The following is a 19,289-nucleotide window of genomic DNA, read 5'->3' on the forward strand; positions in this document are numbered from 1 at the left end:
GATCAAAGTTGACCTGCTGAAAGTTGAGACACTGCAGTACTTTATTTCTGATACCATCCCTGCAGCTGACACTTCTATAGTAAGGATAAGAATCTTTTATATTCTCCTATGGTAAATAGGTTCTCATAGCAACATTTACTGAAGTATTTCATCTCTTAAATTTAATCATAAATTTTGTCTTTACATTTTCTTATTAAAAGCTGGATAATATAAGAGCATAACATGTTTACAGGTAGTTCAAGAAAAACCCAACACCATACAGAGTAATGTCATATGCCTGCTTTTGAACAAATCTAATCTCAGAGTGAAAGTCAATTGGACATTGAGTGTGTTGAGATTATGTATGACCCATGCAAATGCTGTGTGAATGTATTTTTTCAATGCAATATGTTTATGCTAGAGAGAAAAAGTAAAAGGTCATTAATATATTTTAGGTTTTGATTGTTTTCTCTTTTTTTGTCATTATTTCCCTTAAGACAAGAAAATTTACTGTGGTGATGGCTTTCATTTTATGGCTTAATAGGACCTAAGGAAGCTGGATGTTTATGGCTTTATCATAGTGAAATAGTGAATAAGAATTTTTTTAAATGTAGCAGCAAAATGAATAGTTAGATGGTGAGCCTGTGAAACTGCAAAGCTAATAACTCCCACTGAAGGGGGAAGAGAAAGTTTAGCAAATATTGGCAGCTACTTGCACACTTTGACCTTGTCAGAACTACGAACAAAAGTCTCATAGAAGAACTCAGCAAATCCAGAAGCCAGGCAGGCTTGGGTGGAGGTGGCAGTGACACTGCACTAGGAATGAAAGTGATAGTAACATGCAGGGACAACTCTGGCATTGAAGATATGTGGGATCCGTTCAGGGCCAAGTACTGATGGTGCATTGGTTAGCATTACAGCACAGTACTTCTTGCACCTAGGAGCAGAGCTGAGGTAGAGGAGCAGATGAATGCCCACCAAACTTGTTTTCATAACCCTCTTTCCTTTGCCACTGTCTGCTAAAAAAAAAAAAAAAGTGTTTGATCTCCCTCTGATAATTCCACCTTCCTTTCTTGTGCCAGTAAAAGCCATTTGTGCAATCAGATAGGAAACTATTCTGGCTGAAAAAAAACTTTCCACGTAGAGAAACTGAAAAGATGTGTTCTCAGCCACACCAGCTTCCTTGTCCTATCCATAGCATCGCCACTCAAACATTAACACTGGCACAAAGCAGGAGTGCAGGAAAGAATAATTGGGAGCCAGGCCACCCCACACTGAAGCAGCAGGAAATGTTTACTCTAAGCTAAACAGTAAACATGACACACAAAGGAGCAAATCTTAATATAGTGGGTGTATATTTTACACATGTGAGGTTGTGTCTCTTACTGGCTACTATAGCAGTGACCTTTTTTTCCTTGATATCTCATTGTTCTCAAAAATACGGTTCCCATAATAATACTTTACAGGGAACCCCAAGAACCCAGGGTAGAAATTTAAATTGTGCTGTGTGAAAGTCATACTCTGGTTTTCAGTATGAGCTTGAGATGTCTGTGATGCAAACATCCTGCTTCCTCTGTGTTGGAAGCAGAAACAATAATGATCACAGTTAATCGTATCAGCATACAGTCAGAAGACAGACCACTGTTAAATATGGAGCATTTCTGAAATTGACTTTGAAATATTGTGTTTTTGCTATAATTCACATTTAAAGTGTTGGTTAGTTAGAGACATTGTAGTTGGTTTTTTTTGTTGTTTTTTTTTTTTTTTAATGCCACTCCCTTATAAATTATCTTATTCTGATGCTTCATTTCCATGTCTTCCCCTGGCAATTTGTAAGCACTGGAAATCACCTATTAGTAGCAAACTCTACTAAGAATGCCTAGTTAAAGGATTTGCTGCTATAGCACAAATGGAAAAGTAGCGTATATTTTTCTTCTCTATGTCCTTTTCCAATCTGACATTTTGCATGCTAAAATGTCAAGCTGTTGTTTCTAGCTGTAATTGTTAGAAGTTAAATGAGAGGAGCATAGCAAATTAACATATATTTATTTTCCCAAGAGAAAATAAAGTATACATATATATATATACTTTATTTATTTATATATATAAAGTTTTTATATATAAAGTTTATATATTTATATACATATATAAATATATATAAAGTATAAATGAAGTATATTAGGTCTTGTTCATGGCCTGTTGGTCCAGTTAGATTTAGTGTATTTTTTACTTGATTTCTACACTGGCTATATAAATCAAAAATGGTCAATTTCAGCCCATACATTGTGTAAACTTTTCTTGCCTTATTATGGGAATATTACCTGTGCAATATACAGGTTTCACGAGTGGGGCATCTATGCTTTGACAAATCAGTATATACAAATCCAAATATGTGCACACGTACGAATTGGATCTGACCTGACACATTCTGATGCTTCTTGTGGTTGTGTAAATTTACATATTTTCTTTGTTGATATCTGTACAACTTCTTTGCATTTGTGAGTTTTGTCACTGGCAAACTGTTTAAAAATGTTTAATATCAAAATCATTGTGGAAGTAGAAATATTTCTCATGAAATAGGATCCTAAATAACAACCATTATTTTTCTTTGTAAATATATACTCTATCATTACAGAGAAAAAAATCTATGTTTATACAGTATATATCTTTATTAGTTTTATTTTCCCTTATGTGGACTTATGAGTCTGCTTGATCTTACTTTAAGAAGATACTGTGAGACTTAAATCCTATTAAGATAAAGATTAGTGAATGTTACAAGGTAAAACAAATAAGATTATATGTCCCTATCAGAGCTTTCAGGAGAACATTTAATATTAATGAGAATTTGCAATGAGTCATCCTGGTTACTAATTCCAGTCAGTATGTGTGTTGAATTTATAACATAAATTTTGTTAAATCTGGTTTTAAGACTTAAAAGCAATGGTGCTCCATCTTGAAATGAAAGGTGTTAAATGTGGACTATTTTTTGGTTAAATAATTTCAGGAGCCAGGAGAATGTACATTTCTGCTGCTTAAAAGCATTTTCATTTTTGCATAGGCATGTGACATTTTTCTTCCCATTTAAAGATTTGTATCTATGTTAATTCTAACATTCATCTTCAGATACTAGAAGGAGAGTGCTTTACTTTCTGCACAGCAGCCATTTCCTATTTATTTTCTAACATGTGCTTTTAAAGGGCAGTGCTTTGCTTCTTCAGTAATCTCCTCCTTTTCTGGCATCTGCGGTCAAATCTTTCGGAGCTTGGGGAAGGAGCAGCTTGGCAGTCAGAAGTATTCAACAGCTCCTGTTGGCTTTTTTTTTTTTACTTATTGTCACTGTGACTGTTCAACAAATCAGTTTTTGGAAAAGCAGCAGCTGTTGTGTGCTCCTCTTGCTTTTAGCTGTACCCCAAGGAATAAGAGTAGGTGCAAAAGGAGAAGTGCAAGGAAGAGAAAGATGAGAGAAAAATGCTGCTTGAGAATGAATTTCCTCAAAGCAGCAACATACTGTGCATACTATACTGAAACAGCTGCTCAATGGCTGAAAAAATTGGGCTGTGGTGCAGGTTTAGGGCAATCAGGTTTGGTGGTAGAGGTTCTGTATTTAGTCTCTTTCCCCACCACCACACTGCATGGGAGTTTGCCTGCTGAGAGGTGTCTAATTGTTTCTGCTTGAAAAGCCACAAGTCAGTTGCTGTCCTATTTGGCCTGGCGAATTGAGCTGCTTTGCTGGGCTGGCTTTGTGCTTGTTATTTCATGTGGCACGTAGCTGTTGGTAGCATCCTACTGTTTGCATCTTCCTAAGGTTAGTAATGGCTTTGCATGTAATTGTTTGGCCAATTGCAGGGAAAGGTGATTTAAGCACTATCCTGGCAGCAGTAAATTAGATATATGTTTGGATGAATATGCTCAGTTGTGCTCCAGTGCCCAAGAAACACTCATTATATTTAGCCCTACTTGATCTGGAAATGTTCATGACCGAAGTTCTTGAAATTTCTGCTTGATTTTCCTGAGAAAAGAGTGCTTTTTCAGCACACCTAGCAGCACGGGCATGAATAGCGTCAAAAACTCCTGTTTTCACTCCAGGACACTCTCCTTAGTCTGTTTCAACAGCTGAGGAAGTCCTTTAGTTTGGGACCAGAGCAAGGAACTGCCAAACTAGTGAGTAAGCATCTTCCAGCCCATAACCCAGATTCAGTCTGAGAGACTAAAAGGTAGATGGCTTGCAGTAATGACACCTGGAGGCAGCAGAACAGACACGTTCCGTGAATTATAATGGTATTCCCTGTTTCCTGCAAGGCTTATGAAAGTGGTAGGAGAGGCTTGCTAATGGCTGAGAGGTGAGAATTTAAAGTTGATAGGAACAGCTTGTAATATAAGCCCTCCTAAATAATGATCACCTAGGATGCTCTGCAAGCACAGCCTACATAGCTTCCTTCAAATGTGCTCTTGGGTTAGTTAGGAGGGTCCCTCGTGTGTGCTTTGTAAGGTTTTATGAGTTTATGGATGTCAGTCTAATCTGAGGCTATCTTTTATCAGCGCCCAGGGGGTGGGTGGGTGTGTGTGTGTGCACACTGACTTTCTTCATGAATTTCAAACATTACCCATCTTTTATCTTTCAGTGAATCGGCATGCTTGGTATGCTGACCAAGGCAACTTTGTTGTCTGTGTGCAGTATTTTGTTGTCCTTATCCAGCGTTCTTAAGTATGGTGTCTTTTTATCTACCTTAGCTAAATTTTTAGTTAGTTGAAGTGTTGGGGCCTCTCAACCAAAAGGCAAGTTCTTTGCCTGTGGATTATTTATAGGTAAACCACAGTTCTTAAATTGTTTTGGCTGGTAGGAAAAAACACTGAGAACATTCATGACACTCATAATACAAACAGAATGAAGGAGTTCTGCTTAATGGCAATTTGAGTTTACAACAGGAAGTCTGATGGTCAGATCAGAGATCTCTGCTCAAGACCTGAGCTACTTGTTGCGGGAGTGGCATGGCAGCAAGCCAGTGGGGATGGTCAAATACTTCAACTCAAGGAGAAATTTGTTTTCCTCATCAGATTTAGCTGTAAACATTTCTGCTTCTATTTAGGACCAATGCATAGGGTGAACAGAGCTGCAGTCCTGGCTGTGGGGTGAAAATAAAAAAAGAAAGTAGAAAGTGAGCTGCAGGCTTGATGTGTGTGTAACTTCCTAAACCACATGCTAAGCCTTTGGTTTCTCACTTATCCTCTTATCTTAATGTATGTTACTAGCAAAATACCTTGTAATTCTAAAAAGTTTCTTCAATATTCAGCTCTAGCCAATCAGTATCTTGCAAGACAGCTAATAAGGTTAAATATTTCTTTTTTCTATTTCTTAAAGTGTATTAAGAAATCTTTTTGCAAAACAATGTTTTTGAATGTTTTGTTGGTTATGAGTTATTTAAAAAAACGTACACCCTTAATTTAGGTGGACGGAGGGATAAAAGATTGCCATCACAAAAGCACGTGGTAGCCAGACAAGAAAAAAAAACCAACACACTGGTCCTACGCAATAACGTCAGTGGAATTTTTGCTAGTGTATTGAATGGGATAGTGATTTCACTTAAACATTTCCAATTTGGGGATTCCAATGAAATTATGCTCAATGAAATAGGATGGCAAACAGTGAAGTTAACAGTTGAGGTGATGTTTAGTTGGAAAAAAATCCTAAAACTCTTGTCCACTTTAGCAGCTATTATGCAGTAACTGGTAAGTCAGCATTACAACATGAATTTGCAGCTGAAAAAATATTTAAATGTAAGTTAGTAAATTATCTTTTATTAAATTTTTTTAAGCAAGGTGCCCATGGCAAGGACTATAAAGAAAAGAAAATGTAAATTTTCTCATTTATGATAAAAGGATATGCTGCAATAGGAAGTAGTAAATACTTCCTATTCTTGGGTCAGTTGCTTTGATAGAGAGGAAAAAAATATGTATATTATTTTTAGGTGTTGTCTTTGCATTTGAATTACTGGTCTTGGATTATTCTCTTGTTTTGCATTGTTCTAAGAGAATCCTATTTGTTCTTTCCTTATTTCTATGATTGTCAGTACCTAAAAGTATTAGAAGTGGAATGATTCAGCATAGATTTGTAGGTGTCATCATGTTCTGTTCTGGGTGAAATTGGATTCACTTAACATTGTCCTGTAATGCAGTGTTAATACAGTTGATATTTTTTTTCCCTGACTGCAGAATATCAGTATCATTCTGGATTAGCAATGCTTCATCCTGTCATAGGAGCCTAAACAATTTCTGTGTGATGTTGGAAACATTGAATTTCATTAGTTAAGCCTAGGGATTCTTTGCAGGTATGTTATGATGCATTTGTCTAACTGCAAAAACGTGTTGTGGACATTTGTTTTAGAGATACAAGAAATCTGGCTACTCTGAGGTATTTCATTCCTTGAACAGGTGTCCTTAGATAGATAGATATATATATATATATATATATATATAAAATTTTCTCTTTCTCTTTAGGGATGTCTTGCTATCAGTAATCTTATCATAAAAATAGAAGAGTCGAGACAATTAAAGGATAATTAGAATTTCTTCTCTTGTCAGCAGGATACAATTTGCCCTTTTTTAGTCCTTTGATTTCTCCTTTGCAGGCTGTATGTTGAGCTGAGGGATAGCGTCACTGATTAGCATAGCAGTAGCTGAACATCATTTGACAATGTATGCAATTTACTCATTGTTCTTATATGTTGAACCCTTATTGCTGTCAAAAGTAAGGTTGCTAATGTATGGAACTCAATTTAATGGAAGCTTTTTCTAAAAGAAATTTTTGTTAAAGAATGTAATGTAATAAGGTGTTGGCTAAGTACAGTTCATCTCTTTTTTTTTGTTGTGGTTTTTTTTGGTGGAATTTCTGGAACTATAGGAAATCATGGCAGCATGGAATCATAGGACGGTTTGGGTTGGAAGGGACCTTGAAGATCACCTAGTTCCACCCCCCCTGTTATAGGCAGGGACACCTCCTTCTAGACCAGGTTGCTCAAAGCCCCATCCAGCCTGGCCTTGAATGCTTCCAGGGAGGTGGAATCCATAACCTCACTGGGCAACCTGTTCCAATGTCTCACCATCCTCACAGTAAAGAATGTCTTCCTAATATCTAGTCTAAATCTAGTTTTTAAATTTAAACTCTTCCAGTTTAAAACCATTTCCCCTTGTCCTATCGCTACGTGCCCTTGTAAGAAGTCCCTCCCCAGCTTTCCTGCAGGCCCCCTTCAGACACTGAAAGGCTGCTATAAGATCCCCCTGGAGCCTTCTCTTCTCCAGGCTGAAGAGCCCTAGCTCTCTCAGGCTGTCCTTGTAGGGGAGGTGCTCCAGCCCTCCGATCGTCTTTGCAGCCCTCCTCTGGGCCTGTTCCAACAGCTCCATGTCCTTCTTGTGTTGGGGGCCCCAGAACTGGACGCAGTACTCCGGGTGGGGTCTCATGAAAGCAGAAAGGTAGGGTAGAATCACCTCCCAAATCATGTTTGGTGATATTAAGGTAGGAAAATAAATAATCATATAAATATGAACTTAAGTTTATAGCAAAAAAACTAAACATGTATATAATAGAAGTTAGTTGTCAAAAGTAATTGCCACCTACTAATCAGTTTTAATTTAGATGATATGCAGGAATGATAATCAGATTTTAGTGACCATATGCTGGACCTGAGGTTAGAAATGGACTTCACAGTTTTCAGGGAAATGAGTCATAGAAGAATAGATAAGGCATAATGTGGAGACTTTGGAACAACTTATTTTGCTTACATGGCACATCAAATGCTCTGCAGAAGTACTAGTTCTGCTTGCAAAGCCAGAACAATGTGTTAGCAGAGCAATAAATGTCAGCTGAGTAGCACTATCTTTCAGGAGGGCTAATTAGCACTTGTGCAGTTTTCCTGCTTGTAATTCCAGAGCAAGCTCTCTTAGTGTTTCCTCAGGACCTTTGTGTCATACTTCACTGCTCATACTGCATGAAATACGGTCTCTGGAAGTGACGTGGTGTTCTCTTGGATCCACTTTGCCATTTGCTATCCGTTCATTTAGGCTTCAGTTATGCAAAAGGATCTCAAGTGTAGGCACTTGTGACTTTCTATACTACTGTAACTAAAAGCATAGCACAAGTGGCCCTTAGTTCTTGGGCTGCACAAAGACAGTGAGACCCAAAGTGCTGTGTGAACATGGGGTCAATCTGGTCCAGTTGAATGAAACCTGGAAAGTCCACAAGCAACTTTGGCTCCTTATTCTAGGTTCCACTGCCTGTAATCAAAGGTGTGTGTAGTATAAGAGCTCAAAAAAGATCTTCATCACTAGCTGCAATAGCTGTGGCTACCGAAAGAAGCTGAGAGGACTGGATATCAGTAAAGAAAAGGTCCCAAAAGCAAACTCTTACATGAATTCAAAAAAAACAAAAGTCATATGAGAGTTGCTAGAAGTGGTGAGCTGATCTGAACTAGACACACAATGTTTCCCCAATTAGGGATTTGCAGCTTTCTCATCCTTTTGTCCCCAAGCCCATAATATGAAAAGTCCATGTAGTAAAAACTACTTCCTTGGGACCGACTTTTTGATCTTGAGGATGTCTTAGGTAAGGACTCTGTAAAATAAATTTTGTTATCTCATAGAATGTCCTACTGTTCTGTAGTCATGTCGTTGAAACATCCTAACTATTAATTTCATTTTCATTAGCATTTTCATTGTTATAAGAATTCAAAGCCATATATTATGATAAAGGGGTACTCGGTATCTAAATGATTTTTTTTTCCTCTGGAAGAATATGACTACAATGGTGAATGGCTCCAAAGTTCCAAATGTTTAATTTGAAAGGCACTGTAAACAGCTGTAGTATGTATGTAAAATTTTCTATTAGCTTTAGTAATGAATTTTCCAGTTAGCCCTAGAAATGCAGTACTGAAAATGCAGAGTAGTGATTTACTGCACATTAACTGGAAATTCTTTACTATTTTCTTCCCACCTTATAAAAGAATTAACCTTCGTTCCCTTAACTGTGTTTTATTAGTTACACAAATTAAATTTTTCAAGGATACTTCTACACACTGAAAAGATGAATATCTTAATTCAGCCCTCTGCAGGCTACTTATTGTACTATTATCACCGTCAAGAAATCTTTACAGGACATTAGCTGAACACTCTGGGTCACTGATATTCAGCTGGACTATTGATTAAAAGGGCATCACAGGAAAACAACATGCATTTTAGCATCTACATTGTTGCTTTCAGTAACTAAATAAAGTTGCTGCAGAAAGCTGAAAGGGAGAAAAATCAAAAGCATTGCTCTACGTTGCCTGCATTAGTTCTGTAACTGATGGCAGCAGAGCTTGCAAGTTAATCAGCAGCTGTTTCTTGCCCATAACCTGTTGATACTGATCCGTGCCTTATTTTGACACACCCAGCTTTGTTTATTTCATGCATCACATGTTACCAGAAGACAGAATCCGCTGATCAATAGGTTCAAATCTGGGTTGTAAAAGCCACTCTTATGGACCAGGTACTAAAATCAATAAGAAAGAGTGCTTTTAAGAGACTTGAATGAGGAACAATTACCTGCCGCGAGAAAATTGCATTTTGTATAGGATCATCTCTAGGCTGGAAGCTGTGAGCACAATAGTGAGGTGGTGGAGGAATTAAGGAGCTGACATAATGACAGATGTGGCATACCAAAGTACGGAGTTAACCTGTGTTTTGGTAAATTAGATCTGCACTTACATAAACTGTCAGAACTCTGAAAGGTGTCTGAAAGAATATAAATTCAAAAGCATCATGCAGGGCTTCATCCTTTGGAGAACTGTAGCATCTTTTCTTTGTTGTTGTCATTTGTGGCTTCTTTATGTTGCTTTGTATTTTAGGAATTTGGGGCTAGGCTGGGAATGGAGACAGCTCTTCAAAAGGTGCTGAAGTCCAGCTGAGACCTGACAAGGGACAAGTGAGCTCTACTATGCTATGTAGTTCATGCTACATCTTACATTCCCTATGTACTCACAAACACAAAAGGAGGAAGTAGCAGAAATCTTGAGGGAATCCAGAAAGTCTTCAGGCTTCTGTCACAATAATTACTCTCTCCGGAGTGCACTTCCTTTAACACCTCTGAAAACAGAAATCCTTTGGGGTGGTAAAACCTTGTTCTTCAAACGCAGTGTTGTTAGTTGGTTGTCACGATACACTGGATACACTGGTGAGAGAGTGTTTTGCTTGCTTTTACTATCTATGCCAGCTGTCAGGATGATGTATTTAAGAAAGTTGCTCTACTTGGAAGAATTACATTATAGGCATTTAAGACTCTCAGTTGCCTCTGGGCATAGGCATCTTAAAAATCTGTACCTTTTGGGGCGTGTTTTTGTAATTCATGTCTTCTGCTGTCATTTTATATCAGTACTTTATCACAGGATAGTCAACAGCAATATCCATTTTCAAATGTCCTGCAGAAACATTGTCTTGTTGTTAACTCTTGTCATATTTCAGTCATTGGATCTGAAAATGGGAAGTGATTAATGGCAGCAGTGTTTTTTTAATAATATGTCCCATTCTGAAGCTTTCTATAAAAGTAGTCCATTTTCATTACTTGAAAGTGAGCTGCTGAATGTTATTTTTTTTAATCTTAATATAAGAAGAAGTTGTGAGAATGACATTCTCATAGAGTAATCCTCAGAACCATTTATGAAACAAACATTTTAAGCATATTAAGTTACAGGTTTTGGTAGTCTGCATGAATTTAGCACCAGTGTGAAATAAAACCAAAAATACTTAGATTTTTCTCATAGAAACGTACCCTAATTCATGGTTGATCATGATGCTAATCTGTCAAAATAATATTTTAATGTAAATACATCTCTTTTTTATTATTATTTTTGAGAAATAGGTTCTTCTTGGTTTTGAGAAATAGACTCCTTTAGCAAGAAAGCATGAACTTTTTTTGTTTTGTATATCTGATCAGGAAATTCAGATCCAGATGTTTTACACTCTTAAGACAATATTTTTATCTTGGCTTATTTAAAATATCAAAGGAGGCTTCCCTCCGCTCCCGTATTGGAGGCCTGCTCCAAAAGTAATCTCTTCTATTTTATTATGTTAGCTCACCGTATCAGAGGCCAATGTTTTTGATGTGTCAGACTCTTGTACATCGCTGGCAAAAATGCATAGCTAATGGTGGTGACTATGTTGAAAAAAGAGTGTTTTGTAGCAGAGAGTTTGCTCTGTCTAACAGTGTTATGGTGCTCTTTGTAACTTTTATAGTTTGTATGGAGATAAATGAGGCATTACTTTCAGAGAGACGTATGTATTCAAAATACATTGCTTTTAAAAGAAATTTCGTAGCCATGTTTCACAGACTCATAGAATCGACTCATAGAATCACCAAAGTTGGAAAAGACCTCCAAGATAGTTGATCTAATTCAACAGTCCACCCACCACCAATATTTCCCCACTAAACCATGTCCCTTAGTACCACATCTAAACGTCTTCTGAACACCTCCAGGTGCGGTGACTCAACCACTTCTCTGAGCAGCCCATTTCAGCACCTGCGCACTCTTTTGGAGAAATTTTTCCTAATATCCAGTGTGAACTTCCCCTTGCACAACTTCAGGCCATTCCATGTAGTCCTATCACTAGTTACATGGGAGAAGAGTCTGACCCCCACCTCTCCAGAACTTCCTTTCAGGTAGTTGTAGTGAGCTATAAGGTCTCCCCTGTGCCTTCTCCTCTCCAGACTAAACAATTCCAGTTCCCTCAGCCTCTCCTCACAAGACTTGTGCTCCAGACTGTTCACCAACTTTGTTGCCCTTCTTTGGACATGCTCCAGGGCCTCCACGTCTTTCTTGTAGTGAGGGGCTCAAAACTGAACTCAGTACTGGTGATGCAGCCTCCTCAGGCTGAGTACAGAGGGATGATTGCTTCCCTGCTCCTGCTGGCAACACTATTTCTGATACAAGCCAGGATGCCATTGGCCTTCTTTACCACCTGAGCACACTGCTGGTTCATATTCAGCTGAGCATCGACCAACACCCCCAGGTCTGTTTCCTCTACAGAGTCTTCCAGTCACTCTGCCCCAGGTCTGTAGCGTTGCCTGGGGTTGTTGTGACCAAAGTGCAGGATCCAGCACTTGTTCTTGTTGAACTTCATTCCATTGGCCTCAGCCCAGCGATCCATCCTGGCCAGATCCCTCTGTAGGGCCTTCCTACCCTCAGGCAGATTGACACTTCCTCCTAACTTGTTGTCATCTGCAAACTTAATGAGGAACAGCCCATTTCCTGAGCTCACTGTTAGGGAGATCATAGGGTAGCATGTGAGAATCTGTGAGGCAGAGAAGTTGGTGGTTCTAGTTGACTCAAATATACTCAAAAATAAAAGGGAGAATGATGAATGGATTTTTTTTGCCTCGGCAATCACCAGCTGGCAGATCAGCTTCTTGGAGCACTGCCAAGCAGCAGTTTACAGCAGCCCTGCAGCTGCTCTAAGCTAGACTAGAACACAACTGGCATGAAGCCACCTTCAGTTTTGGACAAGGATTCAGCCTTCAATTTGACAAACAGATGTGCTGGGATTGTGGCTTTGCTTGCTCACGTCTAACCCTCATAGAATGCAGTTGGTACCTACGAGTCCAATGCAGAGAATTTTGCACAAAACTTTTACAGGGTAGATAAGTTAAAAATAAAAGCTCAAATTTTTCTGAAGCGTTGTTATTTTTGATGCTGCATATCTGGTTTCTACTTCTCTGCATTTCTTTCTGGGATACTTTTCTTATTCTGAATAATTTTAAAATGGACTAGCAAGAAAGCTGAGTTGGACTAGGTATTTTAAAGCAGCAAATTAAAATGCAATTATTTTGAACTGTGTGTACTGTAGTTTTTGTATAAATGTTTGAATGAAAGTAAAGGAAAACTTGCAAGAAATTCAAAGCAGGGTCGGCTGCCATTGCATGCTTTTTACTGTCTTTTTTTTTTTAAGTGAGAATGGTGTCATTCTGGGGGAAAGGTGAGGATTTTTTTGTTGATTTTTGACTCCTCACAGACCACTATTCTCTCTTTTCCTTACCAGAAAGTGTTCTTCAGTAATTTGTCATGAATGACAATGCAAATTTTTTTTTGCAATGTTTCTATTAAAATCTCTCAATTCTGTGACTAGCTCTACATCTGACAGCAGGATTCTGCCATTTCTTGTTGACCACCTATTTCATATGGTTGGAGATAGAGCCAAAGCAATGTCTCGGAGTATTGTCAGAATATAGTAAGTTTCTTAGGATGTTTTAAAATTTAGTTAAATAGGCTGTCAACTTGTCACCACCTGATATTTGTTTAATTGATCAATAGGAGAGAAATTTCAGCTTGCAGCTTCACAAAACTGAGACTTTCCCTCACGACATGCATATATTCAGCATTTGTTGGTACATACAGACAGTCACACACACACACGTACAACAGCCAAAAACCCGAAGCCAATATTTTGGAGACTTACAAATCCAGCATGTGTTTTCTGAAATGAAAATCTATCATCCAAAACAACACTTTTGGAGGAAAGAAACACCGCAGTGTCAAATGATCACAACAGAGCATTTAATCTAGATCAAGTTAAAAAATAACAATATGAAAAATACTATAATCATATATTGTACCTTCTACTGGTACTCAGGCTCAAAAAATATGCCTTTCTTTGAACATGTTCTGCAATCCTCATTTTCAAAACCAGTTGATTGTTCTCTATTAATTTTAAAATGTATCCTATTGGTATAACTCATAAAACATTTTTCCTACACTCTTGCTAAAAATTATTATTCTGTTTCAAGAGATGAAAATAACTGTTAAGCCATTCTTAGGACAACAAGATATCATTTCTAAGCCTTCCAACAGTGGTCCCGCCTCTGTATCCAAGAGTACAACCATCAGAAGCAAAATGCTTAAACTCTGATTATTCATGAGTCATGTTGTTTTTGTCCGAGTAATCTAGCTGAACGAAGGCAGAAAGAAGTATAGTTGCTGATTAAACAGATAAGATATGTTTTCACAGGCACTTCAATAGTAGCTGTAAGAAGAGAAGCACTTAATTCCTAGACTTTTTCCTGGGCAATGTACAACACAGTGAAAACTCTGAAGCATTCTTGCTAAAGCAGATCACTGTGCAGTACTAGTGTAAATTTTTTTGATGTTGGAGTGAGACTGTGTTTCATCTTAAATGTATATTATTTTGTTTTCCATCAGTTTAACTTCAATTTTAAAGAAAGAAAACCAAAAATATTTGAAGCAAATAATGAAACAAATTATTTATAAGCACAAAGAAGAAAACGATGAACAAGAGCCAACATTGATAACAAATCGAATGAATTGCCAAACCAATCTAATTTCATTCAACAGAACAATAGCAGACATTCTGGCTAGAAAAAATAGCTATAGATGACAGATTTCTTCCTTTTAATCAGGCTTTTGACATTGTTTTATAAACATACTATGCAGACTAAATGAAACAAATATAGAACAAATTGGAAAATTATTATTGGATATTACTTGACCAGTGTTAAAACAGAAGGCTATAATAAGAAGGGTTTTATAGTATGGACTAGAGAAAAAATTTATTATGTTTACAGATGGCATGAAGTTGGGCAGGATATAAAACATGTTAATGAATAAAACCGGAATTCAGAATGCTATATTGGAGAAAAGATCAGAGTGAAAAATGATGAAATTCAACACAAACAGAGGAGATATTATGGCTACATGACGACAATCAGTTGGAAACTTTGTAATAGTTTTGTAGACATAAGTCTTAGAACTGTTCTGGCTAGCCAGATGATCAGGGGATTGCTTTATGTGCTGTACTCTTGAACCATCTACTTCAAGAAAAAACGTGGAATTGCTGAAAATAAGTACTTACTGTAGTGAAGGCAAGTGAGGATGACTTAGATCTAGAAGACAAAAATAAAAGATCAATATAATATTTTAAATTCTAGAGGAGAGAAGAGCAAGAGGTAACTTGACAGCATTCTTCAAAGACATGAACAGTTAGTCAAAGATGAAACAGTAATTCTTTATCCATTCCATGATAGAGGGAAATAGAAGAAATAGACTTGCAGTCAGAATGATTTTGTTTAGACATTAGGGATACCTTTCTTAAAAGTAAGGATAATGTTGTGGAAAAGGATATCTGAGGATAGATATCTGAGGACGTAGAGATTATATTGATAGTATTTTTTACCTGTTATTTACAGAATAAATAAATCAAGAACAGCATGGAGTTACGCTGATCCTGTCCAGGAGTATAGAACAGACTAGATGTCCCATTGTGAAATTCCTCTCAGTTCTGTGATACATAAGTATGCTAACATATAATATTTCCTATTTCCCACCACTTCGATTATTCCTGTGTCATAGCAGAGTCCTTCCACTGGGGAGCAGTTTAAATACTTTCATTTACAGGAGCAGCTCCTAAAGATTTTATTTGTTTGCTTGTTTTTTATTAGTGGAGAAGTATAGTTTTCAGAATGTGAAAGGAAATATAGTTTAACAAAAGGTCCAAGCAATATTCAAGAATACGAAAGTCCAACATCTTGAAATGCTTTACTTTGTTTTCATAAAATATATTTTTTAGTTGTAAGAACGGACACATTGCTGTTTTTACAATTCGTATAACTGTTGTGGAATGGACAGCAATTTTCAGTTGACAAAAGGCATAGGCTGACATATGGTAACTCCAGAAACATTCTCTTACTACAAGTGTATGTAGTTTTTGGCAGGGCATTGAATTTGAATCTCTTGTCTCAGTAGGAAGATTTTATTTACTGGCAAAAAAAAAAAAAAAAAAAGTTATTGAACTTAGGTCTCCCCAGGAACAATTCCCCAGGAATTAAACCGAATTTCATCTCAACATCTGCGTGCTTCGAGCAAGAAAATCTAAGCAATATGTTTTAGAAGTGTTCTACTCCCATTCTTTAGTCTGGGCACAGTCAGCACTGAATTAAATGGAAAAATGTTATGCCAGTATTGATCTTTCTCAAAAATGCCATCTCTGATGTTTAAAATGTACAGCAGTACTTGTATTGGAACCTACATTTGAATCTGTTTTGAAGAAGGTCCATTAGCATGACTATACAATTGAATAACACAAAAAGGTTATAAGCCATGAATATTGATTCTACCATTCTTCTGCACTGCTTAAAAAAAGAAATGCATGTTAGGTATAGGTTGTTCTGAAACAAAATATAAGTTTCATGGAAACATCCTGAAATATTTTTTTAGCACAATATTGTAATTATTGGGAGTGTTTTTGATTCTCTCAGCTTTGTTCTGCAGTATCTGAGCCCATATAGTAATGTAAATGTCAAAAAGCTGCTATTGTGTGCTTTCAGAGTTCTGTAGCAGAAAGCCTGTATGTTGTAATATATATTTTTTTTTCCAAATGAATGGTAGAACTTGGTGGTTTTGTCAGTAAGTGTGACAGGGATAAATCAAAGGAAAACGCATACTCCAAAATAGCTTAGAAAATAAAGTACAATTGATACTATTATTAGAATCTATCCTCACATAACTGCAGAGATAACAGATTTCTAAGTAGGTTACATCAACAACTTTTGAAACTCATTTAAACACAGCTTCCAAGTATTTAAACTTTATTGGGCAAATTGGTGTCATATATGCTTTGCAACAATTGTAAAGAGATGAAGCTTTATTATGAAGCCATGTATACTCAATGCTCAAGTTCCTCCAGGCACTAGACTTCTGAACATGTATGGCTTAACTACTGTAATTCTTCAGACAAAAGTTACCTATTGCAGTCATAGAACACTCTGAGAATATATGTGTACTAAATGTGTGAGAGAGTAATTAAATGTAATCTCACAGGCCAATCATATCCTTCCCAGTTAGGCGTTCAGAGGTCAGAATGAAATATCACACTGTTTGCAGACCAGAAATCTATGGTGATCTGGCTTGCCATGATCAGATAAATTACCCTTATTTAAAAAATACCAGTGTCCGCATATTCACACTGCAAATCAAAAGTTGTTGGCATGCTGGAATTTCTTACACTATACTTTTTTCAGGCAGTTGGAGTAAAATTACTCTTTGGCATCTATTTAAGTGTAAGTACACTGTAAAACAGCTAGATTCAAGGGACACTGAAAGTTGAGCTTAAATGAGGCATGAAGATACTCTCAAAAGATATTCTTTATGTTTTCTAATAATTTCAGAGTGTTAAGTGTTGAAGTCTATTCAATAAAAATTCGTGTTGTTTCTTGTTAATATATTAAATGCTTTTGAAAATCTGTTTAAAGTTCCTTCCTTTTTTTTCTAAGTTCTGAAAAAAAATCTCCTCTGATTTAAGCTATTTATTTAAAGAAATACCTCAAATCATTACATACGATAACTATCAATGTTAGTTTTGTTAAATATGAAAGCAATTCTTCTATTTTATTCTAGCAGTGTTTTGGGAGTTTTAGCAGCATTGGAGATTCATCTTTCATTTCAGCCCTGTACATTATACATCAGTAGTGAGGAGTGTTTTATATACTCTCTACCGTTTTCCTGCTTAAGATGTTCTGTTACTAAAACTTTTGGGTTTTGTTTGTTTGTTTTTTGCTCCAGGCTACATATTCAAACAGAATGGTGAGCCAAAATCTCAGCACAAGGGACAGAAAGTCAGCGCATACTCCCACCGAGGACCCTTTTAGATACTCAAGCAACCAAGCAACAACCTATGAAAGCAAGAGCTGTCAACTGTCTAATTTGTGTCTGAGCAACCTCCTGAAAGAGAAGGAGATAGTGGAAGTCATCAAGCATACTAGAGGCACATACGAAACCCTCACTTCAGAGGCCATCCAGAATGGTTTGGCCACCTCAGCACAAAGCACAGCAAAGCCTGCATCTAAGACAGACAGCTATCCACTGTTCTCAGGAGCTCCAAAAGACCAAATTGCTGTACCTCAGCAGCACACCACTTTCACAGGAAGACTTGGACAACCTCCAAGGGGACCCATCTCTTTACACATGTACAGCAGAAAAAATGTTTTCCTTCACCACAATTTACACACAGCAGAGCTGCAGACTTTAGGTCAACAAGATGGGTAGAAAGGTTCTTGTCTTCTTGCCATAGAATGAGAGTCCCCTGAAAGAAAACATAAGCTCACACAGAGATGAGTTATAAGCTTTTACCTGCTGCTACCTTTATTTGAAAAAAATAAATTAAAAATTAACATTGTCTAGGTTTCATACTTTCCCATCTGGAACTGTAGGAAAAGGATGAACTGGATTGCTAAATAATTGATTTGTCATACAGAAGTCACTACTGGTAGAGTAAATGGAACCGTTGGGCTGGCATTGCAGGTCCAAAATTGGCTAAATATTTTTTTCTTTTGTCTCTATAAAGCCACTAACATCCCCTGAAGTTCTAGAAATTGGTCTTAAATAATACTGTGTATGCTTAATAATGTTACTGTTAAAGTAGATGTGAGGAATGAATAGATACATAATTAGTAAACCCTACTGAATTACATAGAGACTAGGGAAATAAAGAGTAAGAAGTCTCTGAACTTCTAAAACCTACAGTGAAATTTGCTCACTTTTAAAGGTGTGTTACCCCTTCTTGCTGTACACATTTTATCAAGGCCTCATGCTGCAAGTAGAGGAAGTGACTTTTTGTCTACAAGCAAAGATCATAGAGGCTCACTGGGTAATTGAATCAAAATAATTGGAACACAAAATGATGAAGACAGCTTGATTTCTCAACCTTCTCTTCCCTCTCCATACCTTTTTTTAGCTACGTTTGTTCTGGTCTTTTTGTTCTATGAGGACACATCACATTGTGGTGATAGTTGCTCTCTGCAGATACTATATTGCTCATGACACAGTGTCACAGTCTATGTTACCAGGGCTGCTCCAAAAGTAATACCTCCTATTTTATTACGTTAGCACATGACATCAGAGGGGAATATTGTTGGTATGATAGAGGTTGAACCTTCCCAACAATATTCCGTTACATTTTGTTGCCGTGCAACGGATGGCAGCAGAAGGGCAGTCTGAAAAAATGGTGTCTGATGGAAGTGCATACAAAGCAAAGGTGTGTGTGATTGAATTCTTCCATGTGGAAAAAAATGGCACCTATTGACATTCATTGATGCTCGCTGAACATTTATGGAGACCAAACACTGGATGTGAGCACAATGAGGTGGTGAGTAGTGTGTTTCAGCAGTGGTGATGGTGTCAGTGGTTTACCCTCACTAGTGCAGAAGTATCTGAGCACTGCATGCAGGCTCTTGTTCATCTTTGGCAAAAGATGCATAGCTAATGGAGGTGACTATGTTGAAA

At 37.2% G+C, this 19,289-nt stretch overlaps 1 protein-coding gene across 1 annotated transcript in view; it reads left to right on the forward strand.

Annotated features, from left to right (window-relative positions):
* CCSER1 (coiled-coil serine rich protein 1) overlaps positions 1-19,051 on the forward strand; it is a 632,727-nt gene extending 613,676 nt beyond the window's left edge. The window contains exon 10 of the mRNA XM_021394792.1: positions 17,571-19,051. Coding sequence (XP_021250467.1) covers positions 17,571-18,053 — 483 coding nt within the window. The 3' untranslated portion in view covers positions 18,054-19,051. The remainder of the gene's footprint in view (positions 1-17,570) is intronic.

This window comes from Numida meleagris, chromosome 4, assembly GCF_002078875.1.
Source record: "Numida meleagris isolate 19003 breed g44 Domestic line chromosome 4, NumMel1.0, whole genome shotgun sequence".
NCBI classification, from domain to species: Eukaryota; Metazoa; Chordata; class Aves; order Galliformes; family Numididae; genus Numida; species Numida meleagris.